This window comes from Echinococcus granulosus (genome assembly GCF_000524195.1).
Source record: "Echinococcus granulosus chromosome Unknown EG_S00094, whole genome shotgun sequence".
Lineage (NCBI taxonomy): Eukaryota > Metazoa > Platyhelminthes > Cestoda > Cyclophyllidea > Taeniidae > Echinococcus > Echinococcus granulosus.
This window is the reverse complement of record NW_020170474.1, coordinates 111,112-135,628: the sequence shown is the minus strand read 5'-3', so window position 1 is coordinate 135,628 and position 24,517 is coordinate 111,112. Positions and strand designations below refer to the sequence as shown.

Sequence of the window (24,517 nt, the reverse complement as noted above, 5' to 3'; positions counted from 1 at the left end):
GCACCGGGCCACGGCTAACTCCCAAGACTTCTTAAATGCAAATTTCGCCAGCTAGCTAAGGGTGTTGGTATCCGTCGATGTGGAAGTTCTCGACCTATAGTGTGATCCAACTTCGTGTCTAGACCGGATGATTATTAATTCCTTGACACTGATTAGATGTAAGCCGTGAAAAGATCGTTCTGCTAATTATTGTAGATTTTTTATGCGAAATCCTTATCGTCTCTAGTTAATACCTGTTCTTACCTATTAATGATGAGTTGAGCCAAAATAGCACTGAACACTTGCAACTCGGGGTCCTGGATTATCCCGACCTTATGGATCTCTGGATTAGGTTCCGAGGAAGGCAGGTTTGACATGTAGTATCCTCTGTCAATAAAAGTGAAAGCAAAAGTTAAATCCGTCGTTATCCAGACACACTCGATGTGAGTAGGTCTTGAATATAGGACGGTCGGCCAGCGCTCCCTCCAGTGTGATGGATTCATCTCCACAGAACAAAAAGATTGTATAGAGGCTGACATCTTTATTTGATCAGTGATATTAGGTTTAGCAGATTATCAAAGCTTAAAGGGGATTATGGTTCATTACCTCCTCAAGAATTAAAGTTTTAAGAAGATCGGATGATCATCTAATTCGACTAATTAGGTGACTTGTTAATTATCCTACTGAAGTTGCTAAAGTAGCAGTGAACATGACTTATTAATTCCAGTGATTTATACTTACTTGTGCTGTTTCAAATTTTTATTTCAGAGAAATGGGCATTCCCGTCATCCTATTCAGTCTCTTTATTGAACTTGTCGGGCTAACAATCGCATGCATCATTTGTATTATTTCAAGGAAATACGAAAGTGTTTCTACGGTAAATTCTTCATTTTCAAAATCATCTTTTTTTGTTTTGTATTATTGTTCAAAGAAAAAGAAATAACTTTCATATCCGTTCAGGCATTTTACAGACGTCCCGATTTGATGCTCTGAGGACTCAGATAAATCCGGTGCCAAAAAAACCAAGTCTTAACAGTAAAATCATGCAGATGTGCGTTTTTATTAAAAATAATTCCTGCCGATTCAGTGTTCTTCCTATTTTATGGCAAAATATTCCAAAATTTTACATATCGCTAAACAGCCAATCAGTGGGTGACCTTAATTCCACGGCCCCAAGTCACTTTTCGACTGATTGGTCAATAAAGCGCCAGTGTGAGCCAATCAGATCTCTCCCACCCATAGAATTTTGCTACCTCGGAGTATAATCACCAAAATTCTAAATTTCGCAAATCAAAACACATTGCTTCTATTTTCAATAGCCAATATTAGAAAAAATGTACTTTTTTAAAATAATCATCAGGCTGCTAAAAACTAAAAGTCAGTTAATTTGGGCACTGGCTTTATCAAATGTATCAAACATTCTGTATCTATTTAGTCTCTAAAGGGCGTGTTTTCTCTTTGGTGGCGTGGCCGATCAAACAGACAGAAAAAATAACTTTCAACTTCTTTCAGGCACTAATAGAAACCACTCTTTTGGTCCAACATGCCTTATCACGAGATCAGCGGATAGGCAAGGAACTGAAAAGTTATTAATAACCTAGAGTAGATAGTAATTGAATACTTTACCTTTTAATTTGCATTGCTAGGCAGATATATTCAGAGGTGTCTTAAAAAGCAAGTAATACTTAAATGCGCTATTGCTGAGCAAATGAGTGCATAAAGTTAAAGGCAAAAAGAAGAAGGCATCCGAGGCTTTTATTTTTGTCTCCATTCTCAAGACACCTTGCTTAGCATCTTATACTGCTACCTCTATCTCCGGCCTTCATGACTGACAGCATGTATTCTGGCTGTTGTGACCCTCAAAACGGCTGCTTATAGCCCCGCAGTAGAGTTCCCAGTTCACAATGAACGCGTCTCACACAAATGATCGGCAGATATCAGAAAAGTCAATTCGTCGACACAATACTATCAAAAATCACCGTTAGATTACCAGATGCCGCATTACCGTACAGTAATGGGTACTTCATAACAGGCATTCCTCGGTGGAAAAAATATTAGGCGGACAAATGAGCGCAGCATCATACAGAAAAGGATTTGGATGCATAAAAGAGAGCACTTTGTTAACAGTAAATCCTGTCGCGGTGGTACCACGCCCAATTGGTGAGTTACAAGTATCGCCCTTCCCTACTCATATATCGGACAGGTCGGAATCCTCTTTAGACATCGTTTATCTCCATGACAGTCGGCAGTCGAGGCGCCCTTTTGGATCTTTGGCAAGATAGGGAATGGTGGATGATAGCAAGGCAAAGATGTATAGCAGGCTGTTGTAGGATTGTTAGGTTACACCCACAAATCTCATTAAGCCATGTCTGCCTTCCAAGTACTGAACAAATGCTGAGGTAAATGTACAAGAGAGAGGGAAGACGATACACCAAACCAAGCTCAACAGCCACCGAGGGGTGAGGCATACTCAACGAGCCTACTGTCTACATTTGTTATTGTGTTATCTTTGGGTAGCCTACTCAGAGCTGAATTATTTTTCCTCTAAAACCCTAAAAACTAAAAGCGAGAAGGCAATTAATTATGGTAGGCAAAATACTTCAGTCGCTGCTAAGCTACCACTTATTGCTAAAGTACATTATTGGTGGTCTAAACATAGAATCTACAGATGGATAGGTGTACGCAATCGCTATGTAGAAGGGAAAAAATTGTGCAGCCTAGTGAAACCATGGTAGCGAAGTCAATAGAAAGCCAATTATCCAATAGTTAAAGCTACTGTCTTGTTGCCCCGGCAACTGTTGTCATCGGGCAATCACAAGGCCAAATGTAGAGTGCGGCGAGAGAAGGGATGAGAGTCAGTTGGAAATTGAGATTTAATCGGTACGTTTGTATGTTTTTGTCTCTTAAAGAAGGCTTATCTCTCTCATCCACTAACTTACTCATCAGTGGATAGTGGACGTCGACGTCCAAGTGCATTTACTTTTTAGCTTTGTTTTAAACATAGATTAACTATCCCGAAAAAAAATGTGTAGATTTCATAATATCACCTCAAAATACTTTTCCTAACCTGAAAAATAGACGCAACTTATTTTATTTTATAGAACCTGTACTGAAGTTAACGCGGTTTTTCTGTGCACATTGAGATCGCCACCATGGGAGTGAAAACCGGTATCAGCGCTTTCGCACGTGCTAATGCGGTTTGCTGTCAGCTTGCTTCCGCGTTCTGCTACATTCTCGCCTTGGGCCTCATAATTGGTGGAGCGATACTAATTAGCAAAAATTCCGCTGTTTTGCACCGATGGCCTGAGCTCTGCGGTGACGGCTTTAGTGATTCGTGAGTCACTATCTACTGATGTAATTATAAGTAGCAATAATTTTACAAAACTCCTGCAATTGAATTCGAAATGTAAAGTAATCCTAAATAATAAATAAATTTTATGATACGAGAAACGAAATGCATATTTGCAAACAAATCATCTTATTTATTGTTAAAAGTGCCTAATGGTCTTGTTTACTAGCATACGCCTTCAAAAATGTCTAACATATTCTTCAACTCACTCCAGTGTTATTGTGTTTTATAAGTGAGAATTTGGCATTGTCATAAAAGGATAAACTATCATCTAACTGGTCAGAAATCTTTAATTCTAAATTATTTTCATGAAAGCCAACGGTTGATGCATAAGGTTTATTTGTGAAGCCGACATTTCATTAATGCTAATCATTAGATCCTACGGACACCCCAACCATTGGGACGGCGAGTGCGACAGTTTGTCGGCCGAACAGAGGCAAGCGCAGTACTGCCTACTTACATGCTTTTAAGTAGCACCTGTGTTTTTAATGACATCAATTTGTTACCAGCATTGCCAGCAGTAGCGATGCTTTTAAAAGATGAAGATTGACGTTCTATACTACTGTTACATTTCATATTACTAACACAAAAGTAGATACATCTTGTTTAACCTAACTTCTGACCATTTGATTTAATAGGAACTTTGTTGTTGGCATCGCTTTGGTCTTTTTCGGTTGCCTTTTCACAGCGATCGCGTCTATCATGATTTGCTGTGCCTGTGGTTTCTTAGCCTTCAGCGATAGCTCCAAGTCGGTTGTAACCATCACTCAACAACCCCAGCCGGTAGGTCTTCCATACAAACTAGTTTTATCTCGTAGACGCTGCTTCTGTTTAACTATCAAAAAAATAAATTTCAAAAGGCCACGAATGGGTGCATAAATGTATTTTTAAGTATGGATGGGTGTACTCTAATAACTCTACCACTATTCGCTACTGCGGAACATTCTATCATCGCATGATGGTTGAAATTGATGGATTTGGTTCAAGGTGACCTGCTTTAGAAGCCGAGTCTAACTGAGTTCTTAAGCCTAGACGGAACCGAAGGTAAGGAATGCAGTAGAAAATTTGGAGTAATGCATCGGGATGAAGTTGACATCAACTCTTAAGCCTGCTTTCAACCTTTTTAACTCCCAGCCTTGTGGTGTTCAACGTGGGTGATGAAACGACTAGCTGATTGCTACATTAAATATCGAAGCAGTGATAGCAATGCAAATGGGTTCCAGAATATAGCAATAAGCTTGGAGACAGCAAATTCATGCCTCGTAACTTTTGCGTACGTTTTGAACAAGTCGCTGTGCACTTGAAGTTGTTTGTTAACCAATTTACCTATGACGAGAAGGTGCCTTTTGCATTGTTGGTAATTGGTACCATTCTCTCTCAATGTTCATCATACACCTCACCTCATCCTTGAGTGTGTGGTTGTGCGTGAAGTGAGCAGCAGGCGTAATTTTTCAAGATGTATTCCTTGTTAAAGGTCTGGCAATAATTGCCTCTGTGGTCTATCTGACTGAAAGGATGCAAGAGGTTGAACCAGGACTAGTCATTGAGCAAGAGTAAACATTTGAATAGATGATGAAAAGTAAAAATAAAATGACTTTTAGACTAGCATCTTCCTAAAAGGTCTGCTTATAGTATTTATGAATCTCGAAATTTTGTTATACAATACGAGGTCATGTTCCAGAAATCTAATCTTCCAAGGAAATGTGTGTTTGTACGGTTTAATTATTCCGCAATAAAACGGGCTGTCATTCATTGCAAAAGTTAGGGCTAAAAATGTAAATTGTGCAAAATCCTAATTTTCTGATCTCCGTTTGGGCATCACATTTGATACCGTCAAATCTCTGCCCTTGACTACTTATTCTACTCAAATACGAATAAGTAGCATTGTCTCTCGATCTGGTCATAACAGGTGAGCCAAATGCCAATGGGTTCCTACTCCAATCAACCACAACCTCCTCAGTTCATGACGCCTGATTACGATGCCAGCCAACCACAAATTCCCTCAGGGCCGTCAATGCAGCCTACGACGTACCCCAGTGCCCCGGTGTATCCGCTACCATCGGCAGCTCCCCCACCGTATGACCAGGCTGCAAAAACACCCAATTCTCCCTCAATGTCAGCGGAAAAGTACTAGAATGTAGGCTATAAGGAAACTGTGAACACGAAGACTATCTTAAGTTCATAATCGTTTGCTTTACTTAAATAAATCACCAGAATTTTAACGGACTTTAAGGTGTGGAAAGTTCTATAGTTGCCGACGCACGCACTCACCCACGCTCCACTTGCTTAGTCTCTGTGGAATAGGCCCTGTTCTGGGGAAAACTTACTAGTCTTTTAAGTGGTGCTACAGAAAGATTAGTCTCTTGTCCACTATCATAACAACAGGTTGCGCTTCCATCAGGGTAGCAGAACTAGGCCAGCCGGTCACGGAAGCGACAGCTGAGTTGTGGACTGGGAACCACCACTAAGGCATGTCACTCTGCCCATTTCACGGAATCTGTTGACTGCAGTCACTGTCATCGTTACTGATGCAGGTCGACCTCCATGACAGTGACATGTGTACAAATTGAAACGACACGACTTGCTAGTGTGCAAAGGTTAAAGTCTCAGTTTACCCAAAACACCCCTCACACTTCACAAAGCAGCTTTTGACTTGAGTTTTTTCCACTGTCGAGTTAATTTGACCATTCGTGTGACACGCTAACGTCAGTCATGACAATGACACAAGACACGCATGTGTCCACATGCAAGTGGACCCTTCAGTAGGCTTGACGGGGTTTAAACAAAGTCGGAATTGACAGGAAGGAAGTAATAAGAAAATCTTTTGTTGAGGAGAATAAATTGTTTCAAGGGAGAGCAGATGAGCGAATGCGAAGACAGAATTGCCGTAGGAATGAGTGAGTGTAAAGATGTGTTGGTGATTTGACAAGGAGGAGCTACGCGCCAAACCAAAGCAGCAAAGTGAAACAGGGAATTAAAAAAAGGCTTGATTTTCGGCCGAAATGTCCGAGAATACACAGAGGATTGTGTACTGGACAGCTGGAATGCACGAGTTGTCATCGGCAGTCTAGGTGGCCTTGACCTCGCGGGACATTTATAGTCTTCATGTAATACTGAAAAATCAAGAGAAGGTAAAAAAAAGTTAAATGTACAAACACTTTACAATATTTGGAATAGAAGTGTAAAAAATAACTGACATAAATTAATGGAACAAAAAAGGCAAGATTTATGGATAAATAGGTAGATTAGCGTTTGATGGATAGGCGAGGAAGAACGGTTGGATATGAACGGAATAAATGGACGTATGGATAGGGGTATGGCTGCATAGATGGCTGGTTGGATGGGTGGATCCAGGATGGATGTATGAATGAATACAGGATGGATGGATCCTGGATGGATGGATGGATACAGGATGGATGGATATAGGATGGATGGATGGATACAGGATGGATGGATCCTGGATGGATGGATGGATACAGGATGGATGGATGGGTGGATGGATGGATTGATGGATCCTGGATGAATGGATTGTTTCAAACGGGAAGATTGAAGATATATGGAGTGAAGGCGTATGCGAATAGAGTTTTGGAGGAATATATTGGTGGATTTAGAATGGATACAAGATTGATCTCATCATGCGTGCATTTCCAAAACCATCTCGGGCAATGCAAAGGTCGTTAATTTATTTGTCACATCTGTGCAATGAAGCTTACGAGTCCCTTCAACTCATGCCGGTTCGCCTACCCGTCAAAATCCTCTCAAGGTCATCCTTCCACCCTTAGTGCCAAAGCGAGAGGAGGAGGTATTCAATCCTCACCACTACGCAGAATCACGCCGACGCAGATAAAATTTCACAAGGCCTGAAGCGGAATGACACTTTTCTTTCGTTGTCTGAATTCTTTGAGGCAATGATTGCAAAAAACCAGCTGTCACGCAACCTGTTTGATTTGCATAAACAGTTTCGGTGGGTTGTTGAAACACTGTGAGAAGAAGTTGACATTCGGTTTCACAAAGCGCCGTGGCAGGTGTTAGTCATCGCGTTAAGATTTGACTTTGTTGAGTTATTTAGGGTATGACTGACGTGAAGGATAAAACAAAGTGAAAAGTCTGTTATGAAGTGGGATGTTGATTTTATAACTTGGAGGTTTCTGAGGCGCAGGGGTCAGGATCGTTAGGAGTAAACCATGAAGTATAAAAGATGGAAGTTTCTTTGGTCAACTTGATGAGATACGGACAGTGTGTGTACGTGCCTGATAGAGAGAGAGCCAAGGCCGTCGGAGACTGATGTCAAGTCAGTGACTGGCAGTGATAGCAACTGGTTGACATTCGCCCCCTCGAGTGGTTGTCAGTTAACTTAGCGCACATCGCAGTCTGAAATACGGCACTCAGAATGGACTGAGGAGAAGCAGAACTCTCCAAAATGTTGGAGGGCAGCCTATAAACGTTGGAAGTCCAAGCACTAGGGCATCCTTCCACCCCGCCATCCGTTCCTCCATCCAACCAACCAACATCCCTTTTTCCTGTATTCCTCCATCCTCTGTGCATCCATCCATCCATCCATCCGCCGCTAATTCATCCACTCATTTAGTTAACTTCAAATCCATTCATCCATCCATCAGGTCCGCATCTATCCATCCGCCCAACAATCTCGAATCCATTCATCTATCTGGCATCCATCCACTCAACTATCCTGTTTCCAGCCATCCCGTACCCATCTAACGCCCATCCATCCCATCCTTATCCGTCCACTCAACTATCCATCCATTCATTTGTCCCTTTTTCTACTCTTTAAACCATCCATTTATGAATCGAGGCCGTTTCCAACCATACTGCCGCTACTCATTTACCAGAATATTTTCTAGTCCGCTCATTTGTCCGATTTCATTTAGTTGACCCGTGCATTCATCCATTTTTCCAAAAAAGACTCAACATCCCTGTTTTAATCTCATCATTCCTCAATACGCCTCAGTCCCAGTTACTCACCTCTAGCGGTTTTACATTCCTCCAGATCCGTCAATTTATTAGCTAACCCACTTCCGGTGAGCTGGGACACTCAATCCATGCTGGATTGCTCCACCGACTGATCCTCTCCAACCCTCATCCGGCTTTTGCAATGTCATCTTCCAATACAAGCATCCATGCTCCATTATTGTAGGGTAACGAGTCCTCGCTCCGAAGTAAACATCTTCCGCAAAAAAGTCGCTAGATTTAACAATACCAACTACAAAGTATGTATACGACTGGTTCCCTACACTTATATCAAAAAAACAAAGTGTAAAAAAGGGTGAAGACAAACGCCTCAAAAAGGTCAGATGTGTGCCGGGTCAGACCCAGGTGATATATCAAAACGCACAAAGCTAAAAACTAGCTCACGCACAAAAGGGGATTATACATGACGTATTTCAATCAAGACTGAGACGAAATTACACCTACGGCACCTGACTTGATATGAAGACAAAGAAGACGAGTAAGCAACAAAATTCATCAAATATCAAGTTCTGGAGGGTCAACACACGCCGCAAGGCACAACATAGGAAAACGCCAGTTATTGAATTGAGTCGCCTAGGTAAAGAACAATATAGAAGGAAGCGGAATGATCAGAGGGGTGGAGAATTAACCAAGTTAAAAATTTTGGTTGACGTAAATAGGTTAAATCAACAAATAGCAAAAAGGGGCATGGAATATGGAAGCATGGAATGTTGGAGGAGTATCGGAGTGAGCAGCCATGGCGCCACTTTTGTGGATAACAAAAGGCAGGAAATTCATGATTAAGATCAATCAGATACGTAAAAATGCATCTAGACACGAATCCTCAACGGCCTCCTCAAATTCTTTGTAACCCTAAAGAACAAAATACGTGAAAATGACCGGACAAATGACAGTAACACTGGGATAGCAAGTAAAATTACACCAATATACTCATCACCAAAGAAGATTTGAGGAGCTAGGAACGGTGGCTGTTTATTTGCTGCCTTTAATGCGGCCATCATTTTATGTTTTGCATTTTCATCGGCAGCGATATCAACAAGCTGGTACTTTATATTCAATGAGTCAAGTACGCTTTGAACGCGTTGTTGGTTGGAACGCACCTGTATATACATATAATTAAGCTAAAATAAGCGTAAGCGCTTACTTCATGGTTCCCACTAACAGTAGACACGTAAAGATACAAAGTCATTGCCAATGCGGAAATGAGAGGAAGAGATGACGAAGACACACGCGATGAGAAGTTGACCAATGAAAACAAGGGATTTGAGCATCTTCCGAGATCTCATCATCGTTAATACATTGCCATCTCAAGGGTTTGAGTACACTGGAAATAACTGAATGCTTAGTTGTAAAGTGACATGATTTTTCTGCATGACATTGGAGTTTGGCAGCGTTAAACGTATCAAAATTTGATTAAGTTAGTTAGCTTAACTGCATCATGATTCGTACAATCATATCTGATATTGCACAATTTTATCTGAATTAAGCCTAGGTATTGCTCTTTTAAAGTAAATGCAAACACATAATACTTGAAATGGCTTATAAACACATTTACAGTGAGTAGACACTTGGTTTTTTACGCTATGTAAAATTTCGCACATTTTCACCTATTCAAAAACACTTGATCATTTGCACAAACGTTGTCCTGTTTTTCGCTGTTTTGTAAATTGCGATTATTATCCCTTTTGTAAAATTAAAAAAAAACTTTAGTTGATGTTTACTTATGGACCAACTGACAAAAACCATGAAGTATTCTGCAATTTTGACCTATATAATCATGACACTGGCACACAAATCTACCCCATTTACGAGTTTTATACATTTCTACCATTTTTTGACTTTTGATTCCTTCCATTAGGTTGAATTGTGTAATCATCCCTGCTCTTAGGCGATGAACTATCTGTTTCAAAGGATAATGATGTGGCATTATGCTATTATTTCAACTAGACCACTTTAAATGCATATACATGCCGGAGGAACAAATAATTGTCGGTTTGGATGGGCTTGGGATATGCATATACGGTTGTCTTCATATATATATGTATAGATATATACACAGCCTCGAGTGGCTTAATCGCAGGGCACGAACGTAGGTTGGGGAGGAAAGGAAGGAGAAGATATGCCAAAAGGGGAGGCAGGTGATGGGGGAGGTGGGGAGCAGATTTGGAGACTCGACGATTTTAAGGTTGAAGGCATCCGAACTCGTTCTGCGTGATCATTGACAAATCCTTCATCAGCCCATCGAGATTAGCCATCTCCTGGGTTAACTCCTCCGTGCTTATGGCTTTCTGTAATTGATGAAAAAGTTGTAAGCAACCACATATCTACGTACCCTTTCCTCCATCACTAGTCCATTTGGTCAAGCCCGAATTCATTTATCCAGCCGTCCACTTAATCCATTCACACATTTCTCAATGCTCCTATCCATTCAGCTTCCATCCATCCATCTTCCCTTGCCCACTTCATTCATGTCGACATTAACCGTCCATCGTTACCATCCATCACTTCGGTTATCCCTTCATATTATCCAAAAAATCATTTATTTTTCATTCTTTGCTACATCGCTGAGTTACTAATTAATGGACTAATCTATTTTACTCAATCACGAGGTCTTATTCATTTTCAAAATCTTTAACTCCAACACCCCTCCCAAGCCCATCCATCATTCTAAGGGTCTGTTAATCCACCCTGTCCATTATTGGCCAGTTCCTCATCCACCGCCCACGTGACAGCCCCTCATTTGTCAATATATCACCCTGCGGTCTGTCCTCTATCTACTTTTTCCCATGTCTATTGACTCATTCGTCCGTGTCTACACTTGTCCCCAGCCTTTCCACCCTGACTCCACCTTCATTCTACCCGTCTCTTACTTCGTATTGCCATCTATCACCCCTCTTCCCTGTCCACCCATTTACCAGCCTGCCCATTCTTTCGCTTAATCCTGGGGCCCACCTTTTCATCGTTCAGCAAATTTATGCATTGCATTACCTATTCCTTCATTCAGTCGTACCGCCATATTGTCCATCAGCCCATCAATCTACCAATTTCCTCATCTTTTTCCCCTTTAATTAATATGACAATAATTTATTCTATCATTTTACTATCCACCTACCATATTCGCGTTAGTTTCACCTCCTCCAGCTGCCGCTCGCGATTTCGCTTCGTTCGTGTTTTTTACACCATCTTTTCTAGCTGGCAGGGAGTTATACCCTCCCCTCTGTTGCAAATGCGCCATCTGCCGCTGAATGTGAGGATTTGCAGCCTGCAGGTGATGATTGGACGCGTTGGAATTGGAATTTGAACAGGAGGAGACCGTTGAAACGGTGGAAAACTCGACAGGATTTCCGCTCCCTCCTGCTGGCACCGTGGGGTGAGTTGTAGCGGCAATTCCAAGCACCACGGATGATGGAACGCCTACTTGTGCAACGATGAGAAAAGCAGTGTCAGGCTGCTGATAAACTACTGATGGCAAATAAGTAGAGAAGTTGCTTGAAACCTAAGTCTCATGGCCTATCTCGATGCTGGGCCCTCGAGAGAAGTTAGTAGAATGCAAATTGAAAGTCTGCAAGCAATACTAGAGAGGCTCACCAGAACTGCTCTCAGAAATGAGGTCAGAGGCGTTGATGGAAGGAGTGTTGGGTGCTATGTGACCTCTGTTTATTGGTAGTCCGGGGTACTGCAGATATGTACCGTCGTTCTCTAAAAGTAGACACATACATCAAATTTTAAATACCTAAGAGTCTAAACTCCTTTGTAACTTCATCCCTTGCTTGAGTGTCTCTGTTTAGAATTGATGTCTCGGTCCAAATCTAGTCGTTGTAGGTCACAGCATATCAAGCTTCTCAAGATATACCTCATTGACCCTTGGATTGACAAGAATAAAGGCCATTCGAATTTCGTATTTGGGTATTCCAAAGATCCTAATTTCACCGCGTAAACAATCCTTATGGGATCAAATTCTTACTTGCTGCTACACTACTGACGTTCCGATTTAAGTAGTACGAATCCACTACAGTCAGTAGCAGAATAAACCCGTCTTTCAGAAAAATGAATCACTATAATATCACCCAACACTTACCTCCCGCACTCAGGTCGATACGCGGACCACCGATGTTGCTTGGAGTCACAAGGGGGAAGGCTGGAGGTGGTGGTTGATGAGGTGGCGGCGGAGGTGGATGCTGGCCTGTAGCCCCCCGAAGGTAAGAGGGTGGCGGATACATCCCACCACCAATCCCACCACCACTAGCGGCAGCAGCAGTAGCATTTTGGTGATGCTGATGATAGTAGGCTTGAGCAAAGGTGCCCAACTGGGGTTGAGCTGATGGAAAGATGCCGTAGGGTGGTACTGACGCGGGCTAGAGATCAAAGGCGCGTTGATTTAGGTACAAAAGCTTTGATTAATACCCCAAATTCGGAGGAGGAAATAGCAAGCTTTTACTTGATGTCTAAGTAAACTAAAAATTAGGGAATTATTTTAGCACTGAGATCCCGGATCCACGACCTCCAATAATAACCGTTCAGTATTACTGTGGTAGAAATCACCATAAAAAAGGCGAATTTTCGTTACCGGGCTAATGAGAGAATTTCCTGTGGGACTGGCGTAGGTGGGAGTTTGTTTCATACCCGTTGTTCCCACCGCTGGAAGCAGAGAAATTGCGGAGCTTGCCGAACTTCCAGTTGCTCCTCGGCTAGCAGCATCACTTCCACACCCGCTCATTGGATCCACTGCAGAACGGATCCCCATCATTGGAACTGCATTTGTCATCGACATCAATCCCTGTTGGTGTTGTTGTTGCTGCTGATGGATCGCAGATTCACCATCTATTGTCCAGGCCTCTTAAAATGACAATTTAATCATTTTTTAACTTTTATAAACCCTCCTTCCTCGGTTGCATTAAAATTTCTATTAAAAAGAATTTCTTAAAAAATCAACTACGTAAACCGAGAATCAACCTACCAGGTGCCTTACTGGTGAAATCAATGAGCTGGGCCTCACTCGACTTTGGAAGGGGGTACTGTTGAAGGGCAATTTTTTCATTTACACCACCCTTTCCTCCTCCTTCTCCTCCATTGCTCTGGCATTTGGAGGGACTGATAAGATTCACGCTGGCCTCAGTCAGTCCTCCTCCGCCGACCTGTTGCTCTGGTTTGTATCTAAAGGCAAAAAAAAATTCAAAGAATAAGAATATAAAGTGGGGATAGAAAATTAGTATGACCTAGACTCACCCGACAACCATGATAGGACTCCTCTTGGCCCAACAGACAACCACAATGACTATGACCATAAGGACGATAGTAGTCACCATGATAGCGGCAAGAGCCAACCAAATATCGGAATTACCGCCACCAATCAAAGTGGAGGATCGTGAGCCATCGGCCAATGAAACGCTAGCATTGGTGATTGGTGTTGAAGGGAGGTAGTTGGACGATGAAGCCGATAATTGGCTGGTATTTGTAACACCGCTTTTAGCGATTCTAGATAAATCTACTTGAGAGGGTTCTAAAAGGAAAGGTTTGAACAAAAAATACATGAATATGGGTGTGCTTCTGATCTCCGACTGTTCTGCTTTCATGCTGGTGACATAGGGTTCAGCTACTGGACTTCCGGCCAATCTGGAAGTCGATAATAAAGTTACCTTAGACCCATGTGTCTTTCGCATGGACCTCGGTGTTGGCTGGAACGCTAAACGGTCCGGCAACTTCCTAGGAGCTGGTAGTAAAATACTTTGGCTAGTACGGTTTAGCATTGCACTAATTTGTCTTCATGGCCCGTAAAAAATATGCTGTGATAAAATGTAACAATTTACTTGCATACGAACTTTCCTTCCAGCACTAGACTGTTAAATTAGAGTGCTTATTATAGCCAATCGACTGTCGCAAAAAAGGGCTTGCATATAATTGGTTGATCAGTAACCAATCAAATCGCACACCTTGATGCTGGGTTTCAAAAATGTGCACAAAGCTCCAGTCACCAATCAGTTCTGTTTGTGCCGCATCATGAGTAATCGCACGCACACAGGCCACGTAATGACTGCTGGGTTGGAGTTGTTCAAGTCGAGCCCACGTGACATTCACATCCACGTCTTTCGCTGTACTCGAACCGTCCTCAGGGCAATTACCTAGATATGAAATTCGGCATCTCTTACTGTCGATCGGACCTCCATTTTACCTTATGTACTTAAATTTAATTAAGTAGCGATTTTACTCACCAAAAGCACCGTTGGTAGTAGCAGCGTCACCCATCTCAACCGCCTCATAACGTAGCTGATAAGTCAGCGGAAATGCTCCGCTTGCACATGGGGAAGCTCTTTGTGTAGTCCTCCGATTACTGTTGCCATGGTAAACATCAAATTCGTCTTCAAGGGCGGAACAGGTTGGTGCATCCCATGCCATGATGGCCCAATCAGGCCCGGCCGAAAGAAGTCGGAAGTTGAGGGGTATGAGAGATTCTTTTGCATCTAGGATAAACAATGACAGCTGGCAAAACTCAACCAAGGAAGATGATTTACTGATTTCTCCCGAGGGTAACTCACGAGAAACTGGTTTGGTTTGTGCTGTTATCATTTCAATAGGTCCCTCTCCATCCTCAATGAGGAGGGCAACGGAGATCATGTAGGTTGTAGAAGGCTCTGAAAGTTAATTCGGATTTTGTTTAAAAGGTATGAGTGGGTCGTTCAAGCTCCACCGTCATTGCAAAAGCAGGAGCGCCAGTTACAACTGCCACGGTGACTAGATGCTCTGCTTACAAACCGTCAGTAGTATATTAATATCTCCATATAGTATACATTACCACTGCTTACTTGTACCCTAAAAAAGCTCTACTCATGAAAATGGTTGGCATTGCCAAAGTGCTAAGTGGCAAACAACGACATTCACTTACCCAGCGGTTCAATGGAAAAAGCTCTTTTCTCCAGACTGACTTCCGCCTTATTTGGGCCGGGATAGATGTTTCCCCATCGAACAACAACTCCCTTAAATCTATGAGGGGAGGCTGAAATAGGTGGAATTGACCACAGTAAAAGGATATTCCGTTCTCTTGCAATGTAACGTAGATTATGAACCTATGGCAGATAAAAGGGTTTTGGTAACCACCAACTACTGATTTCCCTTTAAGTAGTTGAAGGTGTATTATGCTCACCTTCAGCGGTGGTAAGGTTGCGACACCGGGATCGGCAAAAAAATTGTGACTATCAAAGCCCTTAAATGTGCAAAAAAGACGGGCGGATGACACTTCTGAATTACTATTAAGTCGGTGCATCACAGTGTAAACTTACGGTGTCATTGGGGTCACTGGGGGCTTCGCTGTCAATCTGATTCGATTTTAAAGCAGTCATAAATAAAAGAGGAGGCGATTTCGGTCCGACTCCGGCACGTGTTGCAGCTGCGACGTTTAGGCTGTAATTAGTCATTGGATTCAAGCCTAAAAGAAGGACGTCATTGAAGGATTTTCTTGTAGTTTTGGAGATTTAGCCATTGATTGACGTTCCTTCAGCTCATTGGTTGAGTTTCTGTTTGATTAATCATTTATGGTAAACACAGAAAATTGTTGACAATAATGCTTGAAGCATGACGGAAGATAGCTTTTGTCCCCTCCGCAACAGTGGTACATGTATTAGCTACTGGGCTCTTGGGCCTTCTACAAAACTTACTTTTAAATCCTCTCTCCCGTAACGGCATAATGGTAATGCTAGCACACACACTTAGGTCCCTTCTAAGGGTTGAATCAATCCCACTGCTGACTCGGATTGTACCCTATGACCGCCAAAGAGGGAGGGAAAACAGAATCTACCAAGACATACAGTCATAATAAAAATGCTACCAGACAAGTTAACTGCTACCAATATAAAGGCCTCCCATTCATGGTTGGTCCAAAACATGACCATTCCATGTAAGCCCAAAGAGAGAGGCTTCAACCCTTTTCTACACCGAAATTAAGGCTCCTTTTAGATTCGTAGACCTTGCAAAGTCATTGGAGTCATCATGGACCCATTGGAAAGCTGTATCTATACTGTGACACTGGCCTACCAGTGATGGTGTAGTTGCAACCGTCAGCGACAGTGAGTTCTCGCGGTGCCAGCCACTCAGGAGAGTTGAATTCCAATTGGTAGGCCACGATCTCCCCGTTGCGATCCTGTACTGCTGGTGGAAGCCAGGAGAAAGCAGCTGTCAGTGCACCAACTGCTGACAGCATCACCTATAAAGATTGCCAAAGCGACTAAAATTTGCGAACTAATGAAACCATCTAAATTACCTCCAACGCGTGTAATAGGAGGCAAAAATAAAAACGTAGCAAAGTAATACTTTGGCAGGCGGTGATGATGGAGGACGTGAGAGAATGCGAGGCGACGAAGCAATGGTGGCTGGGTGACCATCAACCCCCACCACTGAGACAGCGATAATTCTCACTCGATAAAAGGAATCGGGTTGCAGATCAGCTATGGTGTAAGCGGTAACACGAGCACCCCCTGGCACCTTGTAGGACACCCAACGGCGAGAATCTCCACTGCTGGCGGCCAAATTCAACAACACGATCCTAAAATATAGTAAAAAATGAGCTGTTTAGAGCAACTACTGATGGGTATTTAAGTAGCGACATTTCAATGTTGCATTCTTTAAGTTATAATAGACGGGGCTTTGCTTTTAGTCATGTGAAAAACCTATTTTTACATTAAACAAAAATTAGTAAGAACTATATTATTCGTTTCATCTTGCCTATAATGTCCGATCTGGGCTTCAGGCCTGTCTGATCGTTCGATGTGAGGTAACTCCCAGGAGACTTTCAAGGTCGCGAAGTCGGTTGATTCTGCCTTGGGATTCATCACCATTGGCAATCGATAAACTAAACGAGGAGGGGTCACCTTATCTACCAATATGTACCTTCAGATTTGGTTGTCACCTTGATGTGTTTTGGAGTTTGCGAAGCTTGACCATCGGCTGGACGGTAGGAGTAGACCGACACTTCGTAGAGGGTGTTCGGTCGAAGTTCTTCGAATAAGATTTGCGACTCCTCTGTCATCATTGAGAATTTCCTAAAGATGCAAGATCAAAGCTTATTTTGCTAAAAGTTCATTTCAAATGCGAAAATTAAATTAATCGGTATTTACAAAATATTGAGGCGGAACGAAAAGGAAATTATGGTACCCAAGAAACAACAGATTAGATGCCATATGAAGTCATAAACAGTCGTTTACAATTTCGCTGCCAAACTGGTGAAAATGTCAAGGCCTCAGAGTGTTTTATGTAACCAAAAAAAGGACAAAAATATATCAATTCTTACTTTGGCGAGTTTTCCGGTTTAATCTCAATACGATAGTTTATTTGCTCATTGAGAGACTCAAAAATGGGTTGAGGTGGCTGCCATGATAACTGAGCACTGTCTTCCGCCACTGAGACAATCTCAAGGTCTCCAGGAGGATTGGGAGGGGGAAGCGCTACGGGGAAGATTCAGGTCCATTAAAATTCTGTCTGGGAAGTCATGCAAACTCAATTAATAAGTAGAGAGAAGGCTAGGCAACTAAGTGAAAAATGGGTGTAGACCTAGCATGTAATCTCGTCATGACAGCTGTTCGGAATGACAAGCCCTGGTTCCAAACTCATATTAGTCCATTTGCTTGTCTACTTAAGCCTCTAAGCCACTTAGGTGGTCTCGTACAGACAGCTGTAGCGGTACAGTGATATCCTCCCGTATGGCAGAACAGGCAAAAGCTATATGCAAAAATGTAGGAAAGCCTTTAACAGAGCTTTTGATGGGATAATAGAGCCAAAATCCTCTAGTTTTACTGCCGTATTAAAAGACTTGCAAAAAACCAAAATGTTGTGCAATTAATTTCTACTTGTCTGATTTAGACAACAAAAAGTTGTTTATTCTGCCTTGCAAAATTGAAAAATATATTGTTTACCTAGACGTTTTTGACGAGAAATGACGATCTCGTCGAAATTGCTCCTAAAAAATTCAATAAAAACAACACGTATTTAATGCGGAGTATTTCAGTGGGGTCAGGCATAACTTTTAATCATTTGGAAAAAGCCTTTTTAAATTGTTTTAATGAATTAATAATATGAAGAACAGCTACGTCCCAAGAACAAAGATTATTGTGTGTCTGCCTTGTGTCAAATGGTTAACAAGTCAAATTATTATATATTTCCAACAGTGAGCTTTAGTTCTTTTTTGCCGCTGTAGGCCATTTGTTTACACTGGACCTCTGTAAGGCAAACGGGCAGATTTGGACAGTCTCCTTACTTAGCCGACGTCGCCGACTACTAATGGGGACGATGAGACAAAATCAGAACTCCTATAAATTTTTACCTACTCGCAATATTTCATATTTCTGTTACACATATCGTTTAGTTCTAACAACTTTTCTTAAATCATGCACAGGAATTACCCTTTACTTGCATCAATATTTCCTTCAAATAAACCTTTTTTTGATAATTTCTATCCCTATTTTCACGGCAAAATGTTTTAAAAATCCATAAAATTATCTTTCGGTAAAATTGAACAAAGTAGGAAAGACTGTTTTCGATGCCATAAGACTGGACGTTTACCTTCGAGTTGACAGTCAAATAAATAATGAATCATGGTTTACTGTGTCCAAAGAATAGTTCTGTTAAAGGTGCTAAAAAGGCCTTTATGAGGGCTATGTAACAGGGGTATTAAAAACTTTAAATCTAAAAATTCCAAATGCTCCCAAAGTGGATTGAATTATACGTACTTTGTTGTTAAGAGGAAAATTGTATCAATAGGACCCTACATGATAGATTTTCGCAAAATAGTCCTTAAAACAAATTTTTAACAAGAATTAAAATCATACGGAATGATTTTTGTCATATTTGGCAAAAATATCAAGATCCATTTTTCTGACCAAAATTTCTTGATTTCCCCATCCATTTTGTTGTAGATAAAAATGGAAACGGAATTTACCCGGAAACCCTCAAGGTTGTAGTGGGCAATCAACCACCGTCTATTACCCAGTTTTATTGTTCTCGGACTGACAGCAATACATGAACCATTAAACTGACTTAAAGGCAACTAAAAAGCCTAATTGCTCTTATATCACAAACATGAGGGCCACTTCATCTTCTTAATTGGAGGCCAAATCACTCAGATATGTAAAGAGGGGGACTCAGGGAGAAAAATCCGGACGTCACGCATATGTGACATGTGCCAAGCCCGCAAAGCACTTTGGTGTTCCCCTAGAAAAATCTTCTTCCTTACTAACTCAAGTAAAATTGCATCTCATTGGCAAGACCCATAAAATAGATCAACTTAACGCCGCCAAAAAATTAATTTTTAGGGAATGGGGAAAAATCGAGGTCTTCCTTCTATTACAACCTCCCAGACTCAGTTGCTGCAACAGCCCAGCTGACGCAAAGCTGCATTCCAGAGACTAGACAGTTTTTTGGTTTTAAAAGCAGGCAAAGTAAAGACTAGTTAGGAACGCATAAATACTAGAGGAATTTCGACAGCCACTTTTGTAACTGAGTGATGGCAGCTTTCTACCCACCGCAGGAAGCATAAATTCCGACCGTTGAGTTAGATAGAGACTTTCTGGAAATAAGAACACACCCTTTTGTAGCAAATTGTAAGGAAACGTGTGCTACATCTTTACTTTTTCGTGCCCAACTCCGAATGCCCCTCAGAACATCTCCGACCTTGATCCCACACTCGGTGACCCTGATTGGTCAGCATTAAGTGCGGAGGAACTTCGACTGGGGTAGCAGTCATGACGAGGACTGACGGCAATCAAAGTGCTATAAATAGGCAAGAAGTGAGACCACCACATGCCTCTGGCATTAACCCAGCAGTCGCGTACGCATACGTCGTACACCCAGCCAATAGAGAGGTCCTGAAACCACCTTGATCAAGTTGGTGGAGAAATAGCCAGATCGCACAACTTCAAGCTAATAGTAGGCGTCAACTCATTACAAGTGAATAATTCATGGAATGAGGAAGTAGGCCCAGGGGAACAGAGATCGCGTTTCGGGGGTCTGAGGTGACCCGGTTAGGGTTGGACGAGTCTCGGTGGGGCTCGGTGCCGCGTGATGCATTTCCCACGAATGTGGACTTATTTTAAATGCTGCTGGAACGTCTTGTATGCATGGCATTTGAAAGGTTTATTAGTTTTTGATAAGAACTACATCATGTCCTTGTAGGCCCGCTAGTGATTGGAACACTTCGGAAGGTACAACGTCAGGACCAACTTCCAACATGACGGATGGTAAAATAAGGCGAGAAGGGGGGCGGGAGAGAAACAAGGAAGACATTTATTGACACCCACATCAACTGAAAAAGTTACTAAGCAAGTGGGTTTCACGCGCACACATTGACAAGCGATGACAGTAAAAAATTGAATGACATGTATGGACTGGTTGTGGACCATGGGGTGGTCGACTATACCTGAAGGGAGTTTCCAGACATTCGGTGTGTCATTACGAATCAGCAAAATCCACTTTTTGCGTAGCCTACCTCTGAAAAAGACCACGACAAGTGACAGTTGGAAGCGCCGTCTTCACAACTGAAGTACTTGAAGGAATCATTATCACCGAATGAAATGCTCTATTAACTTAGTGACAGTCTTGGAAGGGAGAACTCGCCTTTCAGTCGCAAATGCTAGCCCAACGCTGTCCACAAAAACAACCCACCACCAGCCCTCATTCCCAGGCCACGCACTGCTTCATCCTCAGGAGAAGACTGGACTTGCAAAGGCAAAGCAAGTACGACTACACTCTCTCCGCATCACACAAAATATGAAAGAAAATTTACAAGAAAAACCTTTTTAAGCGAAACAGACACAACTAATGACTCGGACAAAAGGCTAAGCACCGCAAAACTTCATATTTCATAAGCTGTCGTGGGAAGATATATACTTAGCGACGGAAGAGAAGAAGAGAGGGTTAGGAAATACCATCTCCTCCTTACCCTCCGTGTTCCCATAGCATTTCTTCATGCCGTGGTTACGCTGTTCTGGTATAAAATTTACTACAGCGTCATTCTCACGCCTGTCTAGCCGATAGGTATTGTATTTGCCATTGAAATGGCCGATGTAGGAGTGTGAACCAACAGTTGAGAATGCTGAGAACGATGCACAGATGAAGGTGTAGAAGATAAGTGACATATTACAGACACCGTATTCACTAGTTATGATCTTCCCTGTTCACATATCTGTAATTCTGACAAACCGTAGGTACAAAAGGAGGAAGATATCGCTCCACATTTAGCCACCACTGTCCCAGTGTAATCGTCGCCTAGAAGAGGCTTCAAGAAATGCTCCAAGATACGGCAATCTCATCGCTTCGGTGAGAATCCATATTATGGTCATTCATGGCGGTTCAAGGAGCACCTACGCAATAAAACTGGTCTAACAGGGATCTGAGAGGACAAAGAGAATGTAGAACATTCTTAGCATGAACTCGGTGCATGTCCCCAAGGTTTGGTGGTTTAAATAGACTTGACGCTTGTTAGTGGCATGCAACTGCGAGCCCTAAGGACGACACGTAAAAAAGATGTGAGCTTTAGCCCTCTGTAAGTAGATCATCTGCAGATCGATGAGTTGAAATGAAAGATGTAATATTTATGGGGGCTTTATTCCTACTGCCTTCTTACTACTTATTTTAGAAAGAATGAGCGGGTTAGCTAAGGTGCTACCTTATGAATGTTTAGAAAAATACGAAAATATTTTCCGGTGAAATAAGCAGGTTTAAAGGACAGCAACAGTGCTTATATTAGTCTAGATTAGAAAGTTTGACAAAACGGTTATATTTAATTAATTTTAGGTTCATTTTAATAAAAGGTGAGTCCTTTTATTATGTAAAATGTGGGTCGCCTAATAAATTAAGAGGTTGGAGCAATAAAGTGCTCCTAAGCTGACACTTTATGCTTTCGCAATAACTGGTAAAAAACATTATGAAACATTTTTAACCTTAAAATACACCCGGATGAATTCGCTGTACTGTTTAAATAATTCAATTCATTTTGATGAGGTCAAGGTGGAGTCGGTTTGAACACTTAAAATAAGTTCGACTCAATTCCAAAAGAGCACAAAATAACCATTTAAATTGTACTATCAAAATTAAATCATGCAGTGATGCTTTTGTTTCAAGTGACAGCATTAACTTACACCCGATGTACACTCGATGAATTTCAAGTTTTGCTAATTTAGAACAGTGGATTTTGTCACGTATACGCATAGTTGACTAACTTGCAAGGCAAATTTCGAGAAATAACCTGTTTGTTTGCAAAAGATGGCACATTCCTCGCTATAAGAAACGCATGAGGTATGCACACACGTCAGTTGCCTAGACACGCTTAGTTGACACAAAATATTGCAAATTAGGACAGTGACAGTTCCACCTTTCCTATAGCCCCCTTAGCTACACTCCACTTTATTTCCCTTACAAACAAATTTTGCTATTCCTCATTTCCTTCTTGTGATCTTGGCTGTGAGTGATCGGGAGTAGGGAGTGCTCTCAATTTATTGCCATTGGTTACTAATGCAAACTTATCACCGGTGGAACTAAATCGGCACTCCGAAAGCACAATCGCAGCCTCAATCCACGGTATCCAGCAAAAAGTCAAGATTCTACCTCCGCAGAGATTTTTATCCCCGGGTGGCAATATATGTCTCGACGAGAGTAATTAATAGGTATCCTTCCGTCTTTACTGTCCCTACTGAAAGTAGTCTTTAAAAATGCAGATCTGTTAAAGAAATTTTTAAGGTGTTTGATAAAGAGACTGAAAAAGTTGGCTTTTATAGATCAGTAAATGCATCTAATCACCCATAATTTTAAGGAATCCATCTTTCGCATTAATTACTCTTTAACAAAGAATTATCCACAAAGCAATCACAGTTAATTTGGTCGAATAAAATTTCTCCATAAATGCAAAATTGTTTAAACAGACTCCTTAAGTTGGTTTGTTTCTAGTCCAAAACAACTTAAGGAAATGAAGAGATTGGACTGACAGGAAGGAGAAAAAAGTTAAACGAAGGGGTCGGAAAAGCCCACAAGTTTTTAAAGAGTGGCCTCCATTTCCGCCCCAACGTTGGATGGCAGAAAGCGGGGCTGGAGAGCGGGTGGGGACGGAGATGGCGCACTGGCGATACTCCTCGTGAGTAATTTCATCTCATTTACTCAGTGTAAAGTGAATAGGTAAATAACCAAATGGCAAATGTACTGCCTGCAAGTAAACCTTACGATTCAAATGAACCTTGAAAGAGAATATTTCCTTCCGTTTTGCCTTTGGAGGGAAAAGATTGACGGTAAGCCGATCGGCGTGCATTATCTCTGCTGCGGAATTTTTTTTTGAGGCAATGTTAAATGCTACCGAATTATGCGACTGGGTTTTAGATAAATAGAGAAATTTTGTCCTCAATATGATTATAAAATATGCAATCTCTCCTCAGGAGAAGGAATACTAATTAATAAAACTTTGACGAGAACTAATGCGAACTTAAGGGTGCGCTCTAAACTGGAGTAGAGGAGGTGAGGGCATTGTGATGGGAAAAAAGTTGGCAACAGCGGGACTGATATACTAGGAAACAAAAAGGATTATTTCATTGTGTTAAATTTTTGAGTGATACATATAAAAGAAGGTAAGCTATCCGTCTGGTAGAATTTCCCTTTAACCGGTGAGAGAAGTGCACAATGCTTGTGCTAAATTTGCTACAAAGTGAGCGCATCAAAAAGAAGAGAGTAGGTGGATGCAAAGAAAAAGTCAATCAAGAGGGAGAAGGGCTCCACAAAGTTTCCGATTAATAAGGTTGGCGGTGCTCCTGTTGTAAAAATACAGTGATGCAGTCTATCTCCCTAGATGGCTGTGTCATTCCCTGACTAAAATGGACGGATGGATGGGCATGGACAGAAGGAAAGACGCAGAATGGATAGATGAAAAATGGATGCAAAATTGATGGATGGATGAGTAAAGTAAGGATGAATGCGGGACGGATGCGTTAATGGATAGACACAGGAAGAATGGATTCAAAAGGCATGGGTAGATGGATGAATGCTGAATGGATGGATGAGTGGATAAATGGATGGGGGGATATTGGATGGATGAATAGTAAATTGATAGTGGGTGGATACTGGAGGGGTATTGGATGGATGGATGGATGGATGGATGGATGGATGGATGGATGGATGGATGGATGGATGGATGGATGGATGGATGGATGGATGGATGGATGGATGGATGGATGGATGGAT

At 41.8% G+C, this 24,517-nt stretch overlaps 3 protein-coding genes across 3 annotated transcripts in view; 1 reads left to right on the top strand and 2 right to left on the bottom strand. All coding sequences in view use genetic code 11, as the record gives it.

Moving 5' to 3' along the window:
- Positions 1–3,131: 3,131 nt before the first annotated feature.
- Positions 3,132–5,462, top strand: EGR_08042 (hypothetical protein; the record flags this gene model as incomplete). Its single annotated transcript, XM_024497291.1, has 3 exons — positions 3,132–3,313; positions 3,967–4,111; positions 5,238–5,462. The coding sequence occupies 3 exons, from the start codon at positions 3,132–3,134 to the stop codon at positions 5,460–5,462; spliced, it is 552 nt and encodes a 183-aa protein (XP_024348290.1).
- Positions 5,463–9,106: 3,644 nt separating this feature from the next.
- Positions 9,107–9,603, bottom strand: EGR_08041 (SH3 domain-binding glutamic acid-rich-like protein; the record flags this gene model as incomplete). The annotated part of the gene is made up of 3 exons (XM_024497290.1): positions 9,107–9,169; positions 9,238–9,417; positions 9,499–9,603. The coding sequence occupies 3 exons, from the start codon at positions 9,601–9,603 to the stop codon at positions 9,107–9,109; spliced, it is 348 nt and encodes a 115-aa protein (XP_024348289.1).
- A 743-nt stretch (positions 9,604–10,346) lies between these two features.
- The window catches only part of EGR_08040 (Receptor-type tyrosine-protein phosphatase F), a gene marked incomplete at both ends in the record, with an annotated part of 16,098 nt that continues 1,927 nt past the window's right edge, over positions 10,347–24,517 (bottom strand). Inside the window, 21 exon segments of the mRNA XM_024497289.1 lie at positions 10,347–10,524; positions 10,541–10,605; positions 11,430–11,731; positions 11,906–12,016; positions 12,396–12,672; positions 12,885–13,153; positions 13,275–13,471; positions 13,544–13,817; positions 14,248–14,436; positions 14,527–14,775; positions 14,851–14,946; positions 15,198–15,378; positions 15,456–15,515; positions 15,592–15,737; positions 16,343–16,511; positions 16,619–16,850; positions 16,985–17,156; positions 17,195–17,346; positions 17,595–17,748; positions 18,217–18,260; positions 21,185–21,389. Coding sequence (XP_024348288.1) covers positions 10,347–10,524; positions 10,541–10,605; positions 11,430–11,731; positions 11,906–12,016; positions 12,396–12,672; positions 12,885–13,153; positions 13,275–13,471; positions 13,544–13,817; positions 14,248–14,436; positions 14,527–14,775; positions 14,851–14,946; positions 15,198–15,378; positions 15,456–15,515; positions 15,592–15,737; positions 16,343–16,511; positions 16,619–16,850; positions 16,985–17,156; positions 17,195–17,346; positions 17,595–17,748; positions 18,217–18,260; positions 21,185–21,389 — 3,722 coding nt within the window.